The following is a 14,719-nucleotide window of genomic DNA, read 5'->3' as shown; positions in this document are numbered from 1 at the left end:
ACCTCATGCTGGAAGCCGGTTTTGAGAATATCTTGGCGTTGATCTTCTTTTAGATCCCGCTTTGATTGATAGTTCAGTTTTGAGACATTTTTCAATAGACGGCAGACTATGACTTGAATTTCCTCTTGAGAGATGCTAATGAATATAATAAATGACATACAGAATTTAAAAAAAAACCACGTTAATTTACCCTCCATTGCACGAGAGATTATTATCTTGTATGGGAAAACAAGACTTACATACCAGTCAGTTTTTTCATTCGAACTTCATTTATTATGCTTATTATGGGACAGGCAATTGCATGTGGACTATCGTACATTTTTGTACACACCGCGCAGAATAGCAATTTATATAATTACATTGGACTTCAGTCCACATTGCTACTAAACGTTTCCTTCATGTCTTTTCTTTGTTGCCCAAAATAGAATTGCTGCAAGTTCTCTTCAATGAAATACAGTGTCATCCTCCCAAGCCCTTATCCTTGGAACAATTGAATTTAGGAGGCCAAAGGGAAAACGGTAAGCAAAAAAATAAAAAAATACTTGCTTTGTCCGATAAAACATCAGAACTACTGCATGGCCCAGAGTGAAAAAAGGGCACCGCAGACGGCCATTGTCAGGGAGAGCTGCACAGACGTGGCGCCGTTACACCGATCGGTGTTACAACACTCAAACGAGGCGGTGTAACCATTTCCGAAGAGATTGCCGGTCAGCACATCCCCGCACAGGTCTGAGTCCAGGCAGCCGCGGATTTCCAGCCTGATCGCGCCGGTAGAATTGAACTCTGAAATAAGCATCGCTGAAAAATAAGTCACTGAAAGCTGAATAATGCCTCTTAAATAACGGGACGCCTCCTTACGTGCAGTTCCTCGGTAGCAGCTCTGAGTTGCGTTATTACATGTGATGTCACTGCCAAACAGACATAGGTCCAATATGCTGACGGGGCACTGGCGGCAGATCAGGCAGTGAACTATTTGGTGAGAACAAGGGAAAGGAAAAAAAATATACACCGGTAGTTTGTTTTTTCCCAGAGGTTACCCTTGGTACACTCACACCGAAATGACAAATTGTTGACCAAATAACAACAACTAGAAAACAATCCGTTTTCTACTGCTCTCGGGTTGTGCAAGCTGACTTTGGGCGAAATTAATAAGTACCGATTGGTTTGTGAGCAGAACTTTTTTTGTAAATGCTACATTTGGGACACCTTTCTTCTTCTTGGCTCGCATTAGGGCAGCATGGTGGATTAGCATGTTTCAAAATCATGTATGCTAAGCTAATTGAAGACTCTTAATCATCCATATACCAAATATGAAAATAATCCATTTTGTACTGCTCTCGGGTTGTGCAGACGGACTTTGGGTGAAATAAACAAACACTGATTGGTTTGTGAGCAGGGCTTTCTTTGTAAACGCTACAGTTGGGACACATTTCTTCTTCTTGGCTCGCATAAGGGTAGTATGGTGGATTAGCATGTTATAAAAAATGCATGCCAAGCTAATTGAAGACGCTTAATCATCCATATACAAGACTGTCAACCAGTCCTGGGTGTGTCTATCTATAAATTGGACTAAGCGCAAAATAAGGGCCAGCAATATAGAAAATTGATAAAATAATGTATCTTAATGAATTGTGCAGGTGTTTTACACATTACAAATTATACTTATCATGCATTCATCTATTATTTTTACCACTTTTCCTGTTCAGAGGGAGTTCCAGTTTAGTCTGAGACACAGATGACCATTGAAACTCACATTCACACTATTGCTGAGTGGGAACTGAACTGAACCTGAAGTCAGGTCAGTGAACCTTTACATTATTCATGATGAGTGATAATCACAAGCACGCAGATCATACAGCACAGATGAAATTTCTTCCCTCTCAACATGATTCGCTGTGTTGGATTTTGGAACTGCCACTTTAAATGTTTGTAGAGAGTTTTAATGTTTTGGGGTGACATCTACTGGCAAAATGGCCGCCCCACAGGGATGGTTAAAAATGAGTGGATTTCTCAGCTCATTAGATATTCCACAAATGCTCTTTTAATCAGAATGCCACGTTTAAACTAATGGGAATATCTGTATCGGGAATGAAAAGTAAATAAACAGTTGCGTAGCTGAAAACAAACTAAACCGAAACAAAGCTCATCGCAGTCAAGATAACAGATTAGATTTTGACATGAGGTTGACAGCACAGGTGTCCTGAAAACACACTTTAAAATGCTAAATTAGCTTTCACCACTTACCAGCTGCTACGGTAGTAGTTAGCAGAATTGCCGTTTTCCAAAAGTTGATCATGATAGGCCCGTAGTCACAAGGTTTTGCAAAAGGCTATGATGCTGTTAGTTTAGGTTAATGGAGACACATGATGTCGAAGTGAGCAACCGGCAAGTCTACGTCAGCAAAGAATGTGACTCGTCAGGTCGCACCTGTCACGAGGAAGTAGTATGAATGGGAGACTATTAACCACACACACTTGTAGTTTTTGACGTATTTGTTGGCCATTAGTCAATGAAGCAATCTTCATAGGTCTTTTTAGGAACAATGAACAGATCTCTCCAGTCACACGGGTAACGTTAATATACCTCCTTTCATTCTCACACTGCACACATTTAACGTTACGTTTTTTTCATGAACACAGAGATGAAGAACCATTCGCGTTCACAATCACACCTAAGGACAATTTAGAGTGTTCCATTACCCGCCACACATGTTTTTGGAATGTGGGAGGAATCCGGAGTACCCGCAGAAAACCCACACAGGCACGGTGAGAACATGCAAACTCCACACGGGGAGGGTGGAGCCGGAATTGATCATTTCATTATAGTTTGTTAGTTTTTATTTGTTTTTGTATGCAGCGATGGCTGTTTGAATGTGCTCTATAAATACAGTTCAGTTGAGTTTTATTTTCACCAAAAATGCTTTGTTTTAGTTGCGTTATTAGTTTTAGAATTAGTTTTAGTTTTTAATGTGTATATGTAGTATTTGTGGAGTACAACATGTTTTAAAAGTCCTTCAGTTTTGCATTCAGTCAACTAGGTGAACTACCTTCTTCTGTAGCTATCAATATACAGCAATACCGTAAATAAATACATTTAAAATGAACCCTGAAAGCTCATGTTTAATATTAATTGACATAGATGAAAACTTTTTCACTCTAATTGTAGTTAGTCTTACGAAAATGGAGTTTCAGTTGGTTTTTGTTTTCCGGCGCAGCCTATCCCAGCTGACATGAGTCAAAAGGCGCAGTCCACCCTGGAGTGGTTGCCAGACAGTCAAAGTTTTTCATGATGGTTATTTTCATTTCAAACACAACAGCCCTTGAATGATTTTTGATACAGAGTTATTTTCATTCCATACAAGTCAATGTAAAAACAAAAAAAACATGACATCAGTTTGGGTACACATAAACAGAATGGATTACAAAAAAAAAACAGTGGAAGGTTTACGAACTCAATGTTTCCCTGAAACATTCCATTGATCGACTCCTATGATGTCAGCACAGTGTGTGCACACAGAATACCATACGTTTGTTTTGTCAGCTTACAATGTCCAGAGATTTTTTCATAGCTTCTATTAAAATCACAAGAGACCGTCAAGTGACCGCACGAAGCAGGACGTCATCAGTCACGTCACAGCAGGCTTCCCCACAGGACGGCGGCCATAATGGCCGCGGCGCTCGTCGCCTTGACGGACGGGGCTCCGCTCGTCTGGGCCGGGTTGCATCTGTCCGTGGAGCAGCATTCCACTTTGGCCTCGTAGGTCACACCCAGCAGGGTGGCGTTGGTGGTCATGTTGCAATTGGCCTGCTCGATGCAACCTTGTGTGTTGAAGCCCACTAAGGATGAGATGGAAGTAAAAGCTGCAGGGGAGAGACGGGTTAGGCTGGAGTGACGCTGAGGTGGACAGTGAGCGAAATGCAAACAGAAATGAACCTACTGGCTTTTCCTGTGAAGCACTGGGAGGTGTTGGTGCTGCAACCCACGGTGGACGAGGAAACGCAGAAACCGAGCAAACCGAAGGAGCACTCGTTGCATGTGAGGGACTCCACTGAAATGGATCAACGGAAAATAAAGTCAAACACATATTGAGCTCTTTTTTTTTTTAATTCAAACAAAGTGGAAGTTTTCACGACGACTCCAGGATGTGCACTCAAGTCCCATACCACTCCTCAAACTTTCGTGATCAATGAAAGTTTGATGACTTGCCCACTTGATTTGCTTCCAGAATTACCTTTTTAATTAACCCTTTCAGGTACAGCGGTTACTGCAGTGGACAGCTATCTGGTTACAGGTTATCATGATTGGTGCATGGAAGGGTAAAAGACAAACGAAAGCATTTTGTGGTCATAATTAACTAAAATGTAAAAAAAAACTTTAAATCAAAATTGCTTAATTTTTCAGACTGATTACTACCAATTGGGTGTGACCGAGAATCATTAAGTAGTCTTTCATATAATTGGAACACGCTTCCATTTAAAAAAAAAAAGTGCCAACACCAAACAACCCTAATCGTCAGACGACATTCTTAACATTTGAGTTGCTCACCAAGCATGAAGCAGGCAAGTGCTGCTATCACTCCGATCAGGATCCTGGCCATCTTTGTCGTGATCTTGATAATTGTCTCACCGAATCCTTCACAAGGGTCTTCAGTCACCTCTCAGGCGTCAAATGGAAAAAGTGATGGACCTGTTTTGAGTGAAGGGTTTTATCCCCCACCCCTAGAAAAAGGTGGGTCAGGAAAAAGGGAGGGGGGGGGGAATACAGGGTGCGGTTTCATCAGCTCTTGTCTTCTTCTTGCTTTGCGTCACTGAGACTAAAGGAATGCCAGGGGGGGTTGACTCTTGGGCCCTGACGTTCAATTGACATGCATATCATAGACGGAACGTATATACTGGATAGATGTGGATGTACATAAGAATGCAAAAGAAAAAAAACAACTCACTTATGTGTTTGACCTAAAATGGTAATTTAAGTTGGAAAAGTTTAACAAACATAAATAAATGTAATTATTGGAAATAATTTTTGGAATGTGGGAGAAAACCGGCATACCCGGAGTAAAGCCACTGAGGCACGGGGAGAACATGCAAACTCTACACAGGAAAACCGGCGTTGGAATTGGAACACCATCTCTACACTGTGAGGCCCACGCGCTAACCCAGTGGTCTCAAACTTGCGGGCCACGGGCCATATGTGGCCCGTATGACGGTAGTTTGAGGCCACACCTTGATGTGAAAGTTTAATGGTCGTGCGGCCCACGCGAGTTTTGATACTGTATGTGTTAGCATTACCTCTGTGCTAAGTAGTTAGGTCTGTATCATTCGAAGGCCGACAGCTTCGGAGCACCCAGATTATAGCGGAAACGTGACCATCTTGAATACACGTGTAAACCACAGATGTAAACAACCCAAGCATTAAAGACAATTTTCTTTTTGAAATATTTTTACATATTTATTTTTAGTGACAATTTTCTTTTAATAAAAAAAGGAAACGAAATGCATAGGGAAACCGCCCACCAAAACAATTGCACAATGAAGGTCTCTGAATTCATTCTTCAAAATGTGACGCATTTAACATCGGGGGATTTGTTTTCATCCACAAAGTATGTCCACTCTGTTCTCCATGGGACACCCAACAGGCATGACAGGTTCTTCTTGTCAGATAGAGACAACCGGGCTAACGAAACTGCATCTCATCCGTAACCTGAGCAGCACACGTAAAACTGCTTTTTTCCCAATTTGGGTGTCCATGTTTGATTTGCTTCGATTTATGAAGTCAACATCTCTGGTCTGGCATATCCTGTCCAGTATGAAATTGTCTAAATGTTAATTCTGACCACCGTCAAACTTTCGTATCTTACCCTCACAAATCCGCCCCCCCTCAATTTTACCAATATTTAAAAAACAAAAACAAACAAAATGGAAGATAAAGTCAGATACTAGCAAAATGTACATTTCATAGTGAAACCGAAATGTTGACAATATTTCAATGCTAATTCATTAGTTGACTACATTAGTTGATTGAATCTTATTTCTAATCAGCGTTTCACATGTTGACGCTTTGTCAAAAGACGGCCGAACCGAAGCAATTTAGACATCTGCAACGACATGAAGCCAGCGTGAGCCCTCGGAAATGATTTGGAAACTTTTGTTCAAAAAGAATAACAACAGAGCCCTTTTCGGTTTAACGGCACGATGACGTGATAGTGTCACACCAGCATGTTGGCTAGAAGCAGAGCCGCGATGGTGGACAAGATCAGCGGCCCTCTTGAGATTGTGGGCGCGCCGTTGCACAAGTCGCTGTCGCAGCACGTCTTAGTCATCTTGTAGATGGTCGTGTTGCCGCTGGAGGGGAAATTCACATCCGTGGTGGTGTCACACTCTGCCTTTGCAAGGCAGCCCTTCATTGTGACATCCACGAAGCCAACTGTGGGGGGGGAGGGGACAACGTCTCAGTCATCCATTGACATGGCAGCAGCAATTTGGGGAATGGCAAGTATGAACGAGTTGAACAAGTTGAATCGACTATTCCAATGTTAAATCCAAAATCGCAGAATCTGGATCTAATCTGGATTCAACAGTGAAGATTAACGCGTCCGCAGGTCACATTTGGCAACTGGAATGAACAACCAAGAACACTTGTTCCATTACATAGCCTAATGAGTGTTGACAAATGAGCGATTGGAATTCAATCCAGATTAAATCTTTAATACTAAACCAGGTTCAATCTGTATTTGATCCAAATTGCACGTTCGTCAACAATTTCAGCTCGACATTGGAAAAGCTCCGATCGCCAGACCAGCAAACATATTTAGGCCAGACATGCTTTGAAAGAGATCAAATGTAAACTCGAAAGTAAAGTCACACTCGCTATATCAGAATCGAATGGATTTTTCTTCGCTATTACATCTTCCCGCCATATATTTTGGGTCAAACTAGCCACGATTTGACTGAATTATGAGCAATTGAAAATGTGAACCGGTATCTTTCAATCCTAAATAGTGACTAAAAAGTGATCTGATCAAACCTGATTTGAAAAATCTTCAAATGACATCAACATAGCAGATTTGAAAACTTTAAAAAAAATTCAATATTAAAAACGAAATATTTGTTTCGCAATGAATTAACGCCCCAATGTAAAACCAAAAGTCAAAAAAAAAATGTGGCACATTGATGACTCAAGAGCTTGACGAACTGTTCTCTTATCTGCTTTCAACCAGAATGTAAATAGTGTGGAAAAGATTGACATCTAGTATACTTTTATTTGTACCAGTACTGATACATTGGACTGATTACAACTATTGAAACGGACACGTTATCTTCAAACACTTTTTTTTTTTGCCGATAGCAACACAGCACTCTCATTACACGTGCTGCCTTATCTCCACATCTTTTCTGTCCACTCGCCTGTGACATCGGTCTGCATGGAATCCCCCCATGTCACATTCCGCGAGCGAGCAAGTGACTGACTGACTGACTGACTGACGGCGTCGTCGACGCCGGATCCAAATTGTTGCAAAGAAACATCAACTGCCAGTTAAGAGTGCGTCCGAGCATCTTACCTGCCTTGCCTTTGCCACTGAAGCAAAGCTCCCCTTCGGTGCACGTCACCATCTTGGTGATGCACAGTTTGAACAGGCCAAGGGAACACTGGTAGCACTGCAGAGCCTGGCCTGAGAAGGACAATGAGGAGGAGAGAAAAGGCTCACTCAAATCATGCCATTTGTTTGATGGAAACAGATGAACACAAGTGTAAATGTCAGAATCAACGGAAACGTCTCAATGCTTTACAATGGCTTCAACCATTCCTAAAACCTTGCACCACTCAAATACAGAACTTTACTTTCACCTTCTCTAAACTTTTGAATGTGTCCCATTTCGCTACTTTGCCGACAACTTGCCGTTTCCCAACATGGTGGTTACTTTACGGCACTGGTGTCAAACTCAAGGCCCGAGGGCCAGATCTGGCCTGCCAGGTCAATTTATGTGGCCCTCGAAAGCAAATCATGTGTGTCAGCTTGCTAAAATCTGTACCGAAATGTCAAATTGTCATGTGTAATAAATAACGTTGAGATTTTCCAAGAATTTGGTGACCCAGTTTACACTCACGTGAACAATAATTGAACTATTATAATTGACTTGAATGATTTCAAAACGAGTAATCTATTCATTTGTTGTGTACAAGAAATAATTTTGTGGTTTCATTGTCATAAACGGCCCTCCAAGGGAAGACGCCCGTGACTAAAATGAGTTTCACACCCCTGCTTTACGGTTCCATTGCCACTCCCAGCTGAAGTCTGTTGTCAAAACAAAACCTAAAACAAAGAAATTACACGTCTGGCATTTTAAAAAAATGACAACTCTGCCTTTTACTAAAGTCTGCTACTCTAACGTTAGCTCATGTCGCAAAGCCCCGAAAGACGAGTGGCCGCAATTTAAAATGGGGAGTGAGGCTTGCATCGCAGGAGTGATTTAAGTAACAATACACAATGATAGTGGATGAAAGCAACAGTTTTAAAACTTGTAATCGGGGACCAGCCAAAACACCTCTTAAGTTTACATTGCGTTGCAAAATTAGGTTTTCTGCATTTTTTTAAGGTGGAATTTAGCACCACAACTAAACATTTGACTCAGTGGCTTTCAGCGGCGATTACTTCATGCATGTTTACGCGAGATGAAACGACGCACCTCATTTTAGAATCTTTAAAATGCTGGCTGACGAGTTTACGTCAGCCTTTCCCTTTTTGCCACCTCTGACTTCTTGTTCAGCAAGATGCATGCGTTCATGTTAAACTCACTGACCGCGGGCCCGTTCTGCGCCATGACATCATTGTTGGTACAATAAAGCAAATTCACCGTGTCTTCGTGTTTCTTGCCAATTTGATTATCTTCTCACTTTATTCAACTAATGCAAGCGTTGCTGTCCCCGCCAGCCAAATCTCTTGTGTCTTTGCACTGGAAAATTAGTCATCGAGAGAAGAATGTTCCCTTTATGTCCCATGTTCGGGGGAAAAAAAAAAAGACGCCTGATGATGCCACCCCGTAACCCCCAAAAAATGCAATGACATCATGATGCGCGAGTCAGGTGACACGAGAACACGTTACAAACATTGTGATCTAAGCCATCATATTACGTGACATGAAGTCGTTTTATTTTTTCCAGCCTTTTGTCTTGCAACAAAAAATATTTTGGGGAGAGGCGATTAAAATGTCTTCATAATAATAATAATAAATATGTTACAAGTGAAGGGGTGTACTTCATGGCGATTTGAGAATCACAAACATTTTGTTAGCATCGATCAAAGAATACTGTAAACGTACTTTAAACGTCCTGAAATTGCCATTTTAGAGCAACTAAAGTCTTTACAGCATCTTGTGACCCCTAAACCGATTAAACTTCACGCATGAGCATTAAGAACGTGTAGGCAGACTTGAGCTTCCGAACTGGTGTTCGTTGGAAAAACCTTATAGGCGTGGCTCTTCTCAAGCGTACAACGAGGGTTACGCTGTCACCTAGTGATGGACAAGTGAACTGCCAGAGCCCTAAAAACAGGGTGGAGTTTAAAACATCCTGATTCAGATATCCAGTTAAGGTCCATAAAATTCTATTTAAAAAAAAAAACATCAGGCAGCGATCAAGCTTCTCATTTCATGGAAAATGCTGTCATTGTGCACGTATCTATGGACTGTGGGAAACGGGAAACGAGCGCAAACAATGACCAACTAGGTGACCGTAAATACACAATGAGTGACAAAAAAAAAAAACCTCGTGAGGCCAAGTTGAAAATAAAACAACGAAGTCACGCACGCTGATAAAGACCGGCGGTAGTATTTCTGCAATGTTCCAAGATAAATACGCACAGACAAGTCATGCGTGTAATGTAAATTCAGTAGCAGCAGTTTCCATTCGGGTTTGGCGTGGCGTACATGATACGGTATTCTAGCAGTTGACAGCCTGGTCAGGGGGTGTGGTGGGTAACATTTAAGATGAAAATAAATAAACCTTTGAATGTTAAACAAACCTACTGCCACAGGTCACCCAAGTTAACAGGATATTATTTCCCATTGATGTACGTTTGAAAAAAAAAGTGATTCAAATCCAAATATGAATTAGTTTGAAATGGCAGCCCGAACTTTCATAATAAGGCACTCTTATATAAAGGTGAAGAAAAAGCAACCGTCGTTACCATGACGACCGCGGGCCACCTCCTTTGCTAGGTTTTAATTTTATATGAGTGGGCCTGCTCGGACAGTGTATGAGTTTGTACTCGCATTACACTGAACTGCTGTTAAAGTTTAACTCGTCACATATTGGTGGTTGGAAAGAGGTTTGGGTTTTTTAAGATAATGTCCATCCAGTGAAACTGTTATTAAATATAGTACAGTTTAGCCATTTAGGGGAACTTAATCCGTTTGCCGTTTTATCTACAGTGTTAAATGGCAATAAAATGGTTACTTTGGTGCCATCTTGTGGCAAGTTGGTGTCAAGGAAACAAGTTGAAGTGAGTTGGGGCTTCATTTTAACAAAAAGTGCTTTGCTGCCCTCTTGTGGCATCAATTAACTTCGTTGAAGTAAGTGAAGGAGTTTCATTTGAACCAAACCAGTACTTTGTGGGGAGTGTCAAATATGTGTAAATTGGATCAAATTGGACTACTGGACCCTCAAGTGGCCATTAAATCACCTGCAGTTGCAAACCGTTGAATCACCTTCAGTTACAAACCGCTATTTGAGCTGCATGTCATTGCATTAAAAGGTCAAACAAAGCACCTGAAAGCACAAAAAAGCGGCCAGGATTCTGGGGGAGGGGGGGTTCGCTGCGAGTCAGGGTGTGGCCCGAAACAGGATACAAATATAGCCGGTGAGGGGGAAGGACAATGTCCTCAAAAACACAATAGCCAAAGAACAAATGTGACTTGTGTTGTGGACTCTGCAAATCCTCTGTGGAAAAGGAATGCGAGACACGGGCCTCAACTGTTATGGGGTGAGGAATTTCTCATGAGATGGGTCTGACAAGTTGGGACGCGATTCAGACCTTCAAAAGCGTGTCGGGATAGCTCCTTGCTGCCTCACCCCAACGTGTGATAAATGGCGTGAGGGCAAATCCTGCCATGCACGCACTGAGGTGACTTTACTTGCGGACTTGTTGACTCGTTAAGAGCGACGCTGATAGAGGCTAGCAAAACAAAAATAGAAGCAACACAAATAGATTACATTACAATCCGATACAAATAGTCTCGGGGGCGGCGGGTGGGGGGGGGAATTAGAAACCCTTTTCAAAAGGGGTGTCAATTTGATTTTAGCTATTTGTGGCATGGAATAGCCAGAGTTCACTTTATAGCCAATTAAGAAGTACCCTGCGGTTGCCAGTTAGCGAACACAGAGGCACAACTGATTGTGTTGGGTGTATAATGTATCGCCCGTTGAGTGTTTGTATAAACTTCCGCCCAAGGCATTCGCCTCAATAAAAAGAAATGTTTGTGACCCGTAATGTGACCAAATAATGGCCAATTTGCATCTCAATTTGAGTGACTCACAATTAGTGCACAGCTAACAGTAAGTCTAATGTCATCTCAGGTGCCATCACAGGTGAATAGATACGACACCAAACATTGTTATGCAACTAGTGTGTTTTGATATTCGAGTACACGACACACACACTATAAAAACAGATGTTTTCACATGTAGGGTTGTTTACATGCATAACATTGATTAAGATATTCAAAGTTGAAATGCTTGTACCCTACCATAGTGTTTCTGGCTGCTAGCTCTTTTTTTCCCCTTCTTTATTAATTACTTTGGAAGAGAATATGGCCAGTAATTTTCCTTTTACATGCTGTCTCAAAATTCATGGCAGTAGTTTTAGGGGGGGAAATCTTCCACATTAAGTGAATGTGCATCCAGTGGCGTGACCAACGAGCATGTGATGTGATCGTTATCGCATTTATAAAAAGCCAAAACTCAACTGAAAAAAAGGGGGGGTGATATGATAGTGATATTTAATTTCCTGTCATAGCCTTACAGTCCGTGTGTGTGTGACACTTTGACAACAAGTGTACCTTTTATTTTAGGGTGTGGCTCTGGTCAGAATGTCCAATGTACTTCTTTTGTTTTGGGGGGGGCGACCCCACCCTCCCCCGTGAGTGTGTACACGCCTTGACAAACACACTCACACACTCCAAGCACGGACCACACCCACTGCACTTCAAAGTTGTTAAATGAAGTATCATCTTGAGTTATCCTTTTCACGTTTTTTTAAATTAAGTCACTTATGTAGATTGGAGAAGCAAATTCGTCATTATACAACAGGCAAAGAAAGGAAACATACCTGGGGGCAATACAGTTTGTACTGTGAACTGAACGTCAGCACACATAACCAAACGCCCTCCCCCTCGCCCCCCACTCAGCCAAGTAAATGGACACCAAATTTGCAGAAAGTTCTTACCGAGTGAAAAGCAGACTCCCACGACGAAAAGCAGGAGAACAATTCGGTTCATGATGATTGGCAAGACGTCGAGGAGCTGTCAAACTGCGTGGACACAGACCGTTAGAATCAAACCTTTTTTTTTTTCCACCCCACCATCGCCTCATTTATAATCTTCCACCCACCCATCCCGGCGTCACCATTATCCAATGAGAGGAGGTCTTCTGTGGAAAGCAAAGCAAATCCTCCTCCTCTTAAACAAACTCTCAAAATCCACCTGCGATCTTGTGACGTCACTACGGGTATGGCGGAGACGCTTCCCCCCCCCACGAGTTAATTCAGTCACAAACACATACGAAATTCCAGTGGGGTCCATTTAAAATGTATCTAAAATAATTTTTGATTGAAACGAATATCGTCAGCTAGCAGGTCAAGTTGTCAAAATTTGTGCTGTTGTTACTTCAGAATAGTCTTTTTTTTTAAATCGTCCCCAAAGGATTACTGCACTAAGTGTAAAAAATAATTGAGTAACTTGATTATTTTTTATACAGCAGATTAATGTCAACAAGACAAAAATGTTAAATGGGAATACGCACATTAAAATATGACTAAAAAGGTCACCAGGCACAGATTATTCATTACAGGCGCCTTGTGTTCTGTGACATAAGGCAAAACACTTGGAATTAAGGAAAATAGCACTCTGTAACATTTCGTACTTTATTTAAAAAAACTGAATGACCACATAAAAGAATGGAAGAATTATTATTTTAAACTTCAATCCACTTAATTCAGCTGCACCTCCTGGTGTGCCCATCTTGGCCACTAGGGGCAGTATAAAAGTAATGAGATTGTGTCTTCACTTGTCTGTAGGATGCTTTGGGAAGAAAAATATAATTAATAAAGCAAAAACCTAAAAATATGGTCATGCAATACCTGGCCCTTTAGATTGGTGAAATGGAACCAAACAATAGCTAATATCGGATTGGTTAGACAATCATGTCAAAATGCATCACGTAAGATATACTGGTGAATACATACAAATATAAGTAGTGAATGGAAAAAACAAACAAAAAAACTAACAAACTAGTGAGTGGCATGTAGTACAATTTATGAAAACAGGACTACAACTAACAAATTCATTGTAACTCGTTACTGTCCACTCCTGCGAGTTTGTCTTCCGCTGGTCTCCACAAAGAAAGGAGGAAATAAACACATGTGAATCACCAGGGCGATTCACCTCGAAGCGGCTAGTTGGCAAGGTGATGTGAATTAATAATTAAAATCCTGAAAATGTTCATTATTTTCGTGATTCAGAGTTTGTGTACACTGAGAACCGTGTTTACTGAAATTTACTTTAGATTTACTAGCGTGAATGAAAACAAAATACTCATTATTGATTAAATATAGTTTAGTCGGACCTAATTTGTGAAGAACCAGATAATCACAGCGCCTCATGCGAATGGCTTAGTGACCCTTGTCAGTCAATGCAGTCAGCTTGTATCATGTATCAACACAGCATTGTTTTAGCCCAAACAATAGCTGATGTTCGAGATGCTGCCACGTACAATGACATCCTAAAACAACAAGAAGCACACCTTATTCAGCCTGATTCATTTAAGAATGCAGTTAACATCTAAACAAATGCAATCTACAGAAGACTATCAGCCGGCAATCTGGAGCAAATGATGATGAAAATGTAAAATACACAAAAAGAAATCCATATATCTGTTTGGTTCACAAATGAGCTCGAGTCTGTTCTCGCTGAGGTACACCTTGGGCAGGTTGTCAGTTAATTGAATGGAACACATAGACAAACAACTATTCCCACTCCCATTTTAAGACAAGAGGTGGTCTGAGTCAGAGGAGTGAGTCATGTTGTTTGCACCTTATTTTTTTTATCCTCAACGAAGAACGACCAGGCAAGAAAGTAAAGCGTGAAAAATGAATCGGCCTTTATACTGCCCTCTGGCGGCCAATACACGTACACCAGAATAAGCAGCACAATGTGCAATGAAATGAGTGCATGTGACAAAAACGGTTTAATTCTTCTTTAGTTGTATTTAAGTTTGACATGTTGTATCTTTTCATAGTTGTATTTAAGTTTGACATATTGTATCTTTTCATAAAGTATAATGCATCATAAATCTGAATCCGTGTTTCGCAGTTTGGGGTCTAGACAGCTTGGTATTCAGTCTCATGCCAGAGAAAAGACTTTGGGTAGTAAGTCACACGAGCAGGCCTCATCTTGCCCGACTATGTTTGTCTAAAGTGTGTATATGTCACACCCTATAAAGAACACTA

General features: G+C 41.2%; 2 protein-coding genes across 2 annotated transcripts; both read right to left on the bottom strand.

Annotated features, from left to right (window-relative positions):
- Window positions 1-250: 250 nt before the first annotated feature.
- On the bottom strand, window positions 251-4,711 carry LOC127604988 (uncharacterized). The gene is made up of 7 exons (XM_052072446.1): window positions 4,546-4,711; window positions 3,938-4,048; window positions 3,635-3,860; window positions 2,638-2,671; window positions 2,245-2,329; window positions 859-969; window positions 251-783 (listed from the first exon to the last, which is right to left on the bottom strand). The coding sequence occupies exons 1-7, from the start codon at window positions 4,595-4,597 to the stop codon at window positions 569-571; spliced, it is 834 nt and encodes a 277-aa protein (XP_051928406.1). The 5' UTR covers window positions 4,598-4,711; the 3' UTR covers window positions 251-568.
- A 710-nt stretch (window positions 4,712-5,421) lies between these two features.
- LOC127605058 (prostate stem cell antigen-like) lies at window positions 5,422-12,616 on the bottom strand. Its single transcript, XM_052072643.1, has 3 exons — window positions 12,440-12,616; window positions 7,559-7,669; window positions 5,422-6,423 (listed from the first exon to the last, which is right to left on the bottom strand). Exons 1-3 carry the CDS (start codon window positions 12,489-12,491, stop codon window positions 6,206-6,208), a joined length of 381 nt encoding a protein of 126 aa, XP_051928603.1. The 5' UTR covers window positions 12,492-12,616; the 3' UTR covers window positions 5,422-6,205.
- Window positions 12,617-14,719: the final 2,103 nt, after the last annotated feature.

The sequence above is a fragment of the Hippocampus zosterae genome, chromosome 7 (assembly GCF_025434085.1).
Source record: "Hippocampus zosterae strain Florida chromosome 7, ASM2543408v3, whole genome shotgun sequence".
Lineage (NCBI taxonomy): Eukaryota > Metazoa > Chordata > Actinopteri > Syngnathiformes > Syngnathidae > Hippocampus > Hippocampus zosterae.
This window is presented reverse-complemented; position numbering and strand designations above follow the sequence as displayed.

Excerpts from the sequence above, each read along its gene's own strand:
- LOC127604988 (XM_052072446.1), bottom strand. The coding sequence starts at position 4,597 with ATGGCCAGGATCCTGATCGGAGTGATAGCAGCACTTGCCTGCTTCATG. Across the intron at positions 4,049-4,545 it reads ACTTGCCTGCTTCATGCTTG|TGGAGTCCCTCACATGCAAC; the intron begins GTGAGCAACTCA and ends GATCCATTTCAG. Across the intron at positions 3,861-3,937 it reads GTGCTTCACAGGAAAAGCCA|CTTTTACTTCCATCTCATCC; the intron begins GTAGGTTCATTT and ends TCTCCCCTGCAG.
- LOC127605058 (XM_052072643.1), bottom strand. The coding sequence starts at position 12,491 with ATGAACCGAATTGTTCTCCTGCTTTTCGTCGTGGGAGTCTGCTTTTCA. Across the intron at positions 7,670-12,439 it reads GGGAGTCTGCTTTTCACTCG|GCCAGGCTCTGCAGTGCTAC; the intron begins GTAAGAACTTTC and ends TGTCCTTCTCAG. Across the intron at positions 6,424-7,558 it reads CAGTGGCAAAGGCAAGGCAG|TTGGCTTCGTGGATGTCACA; the intron begins GTAAGATGCTCG and ends CCCCCCCCACAG.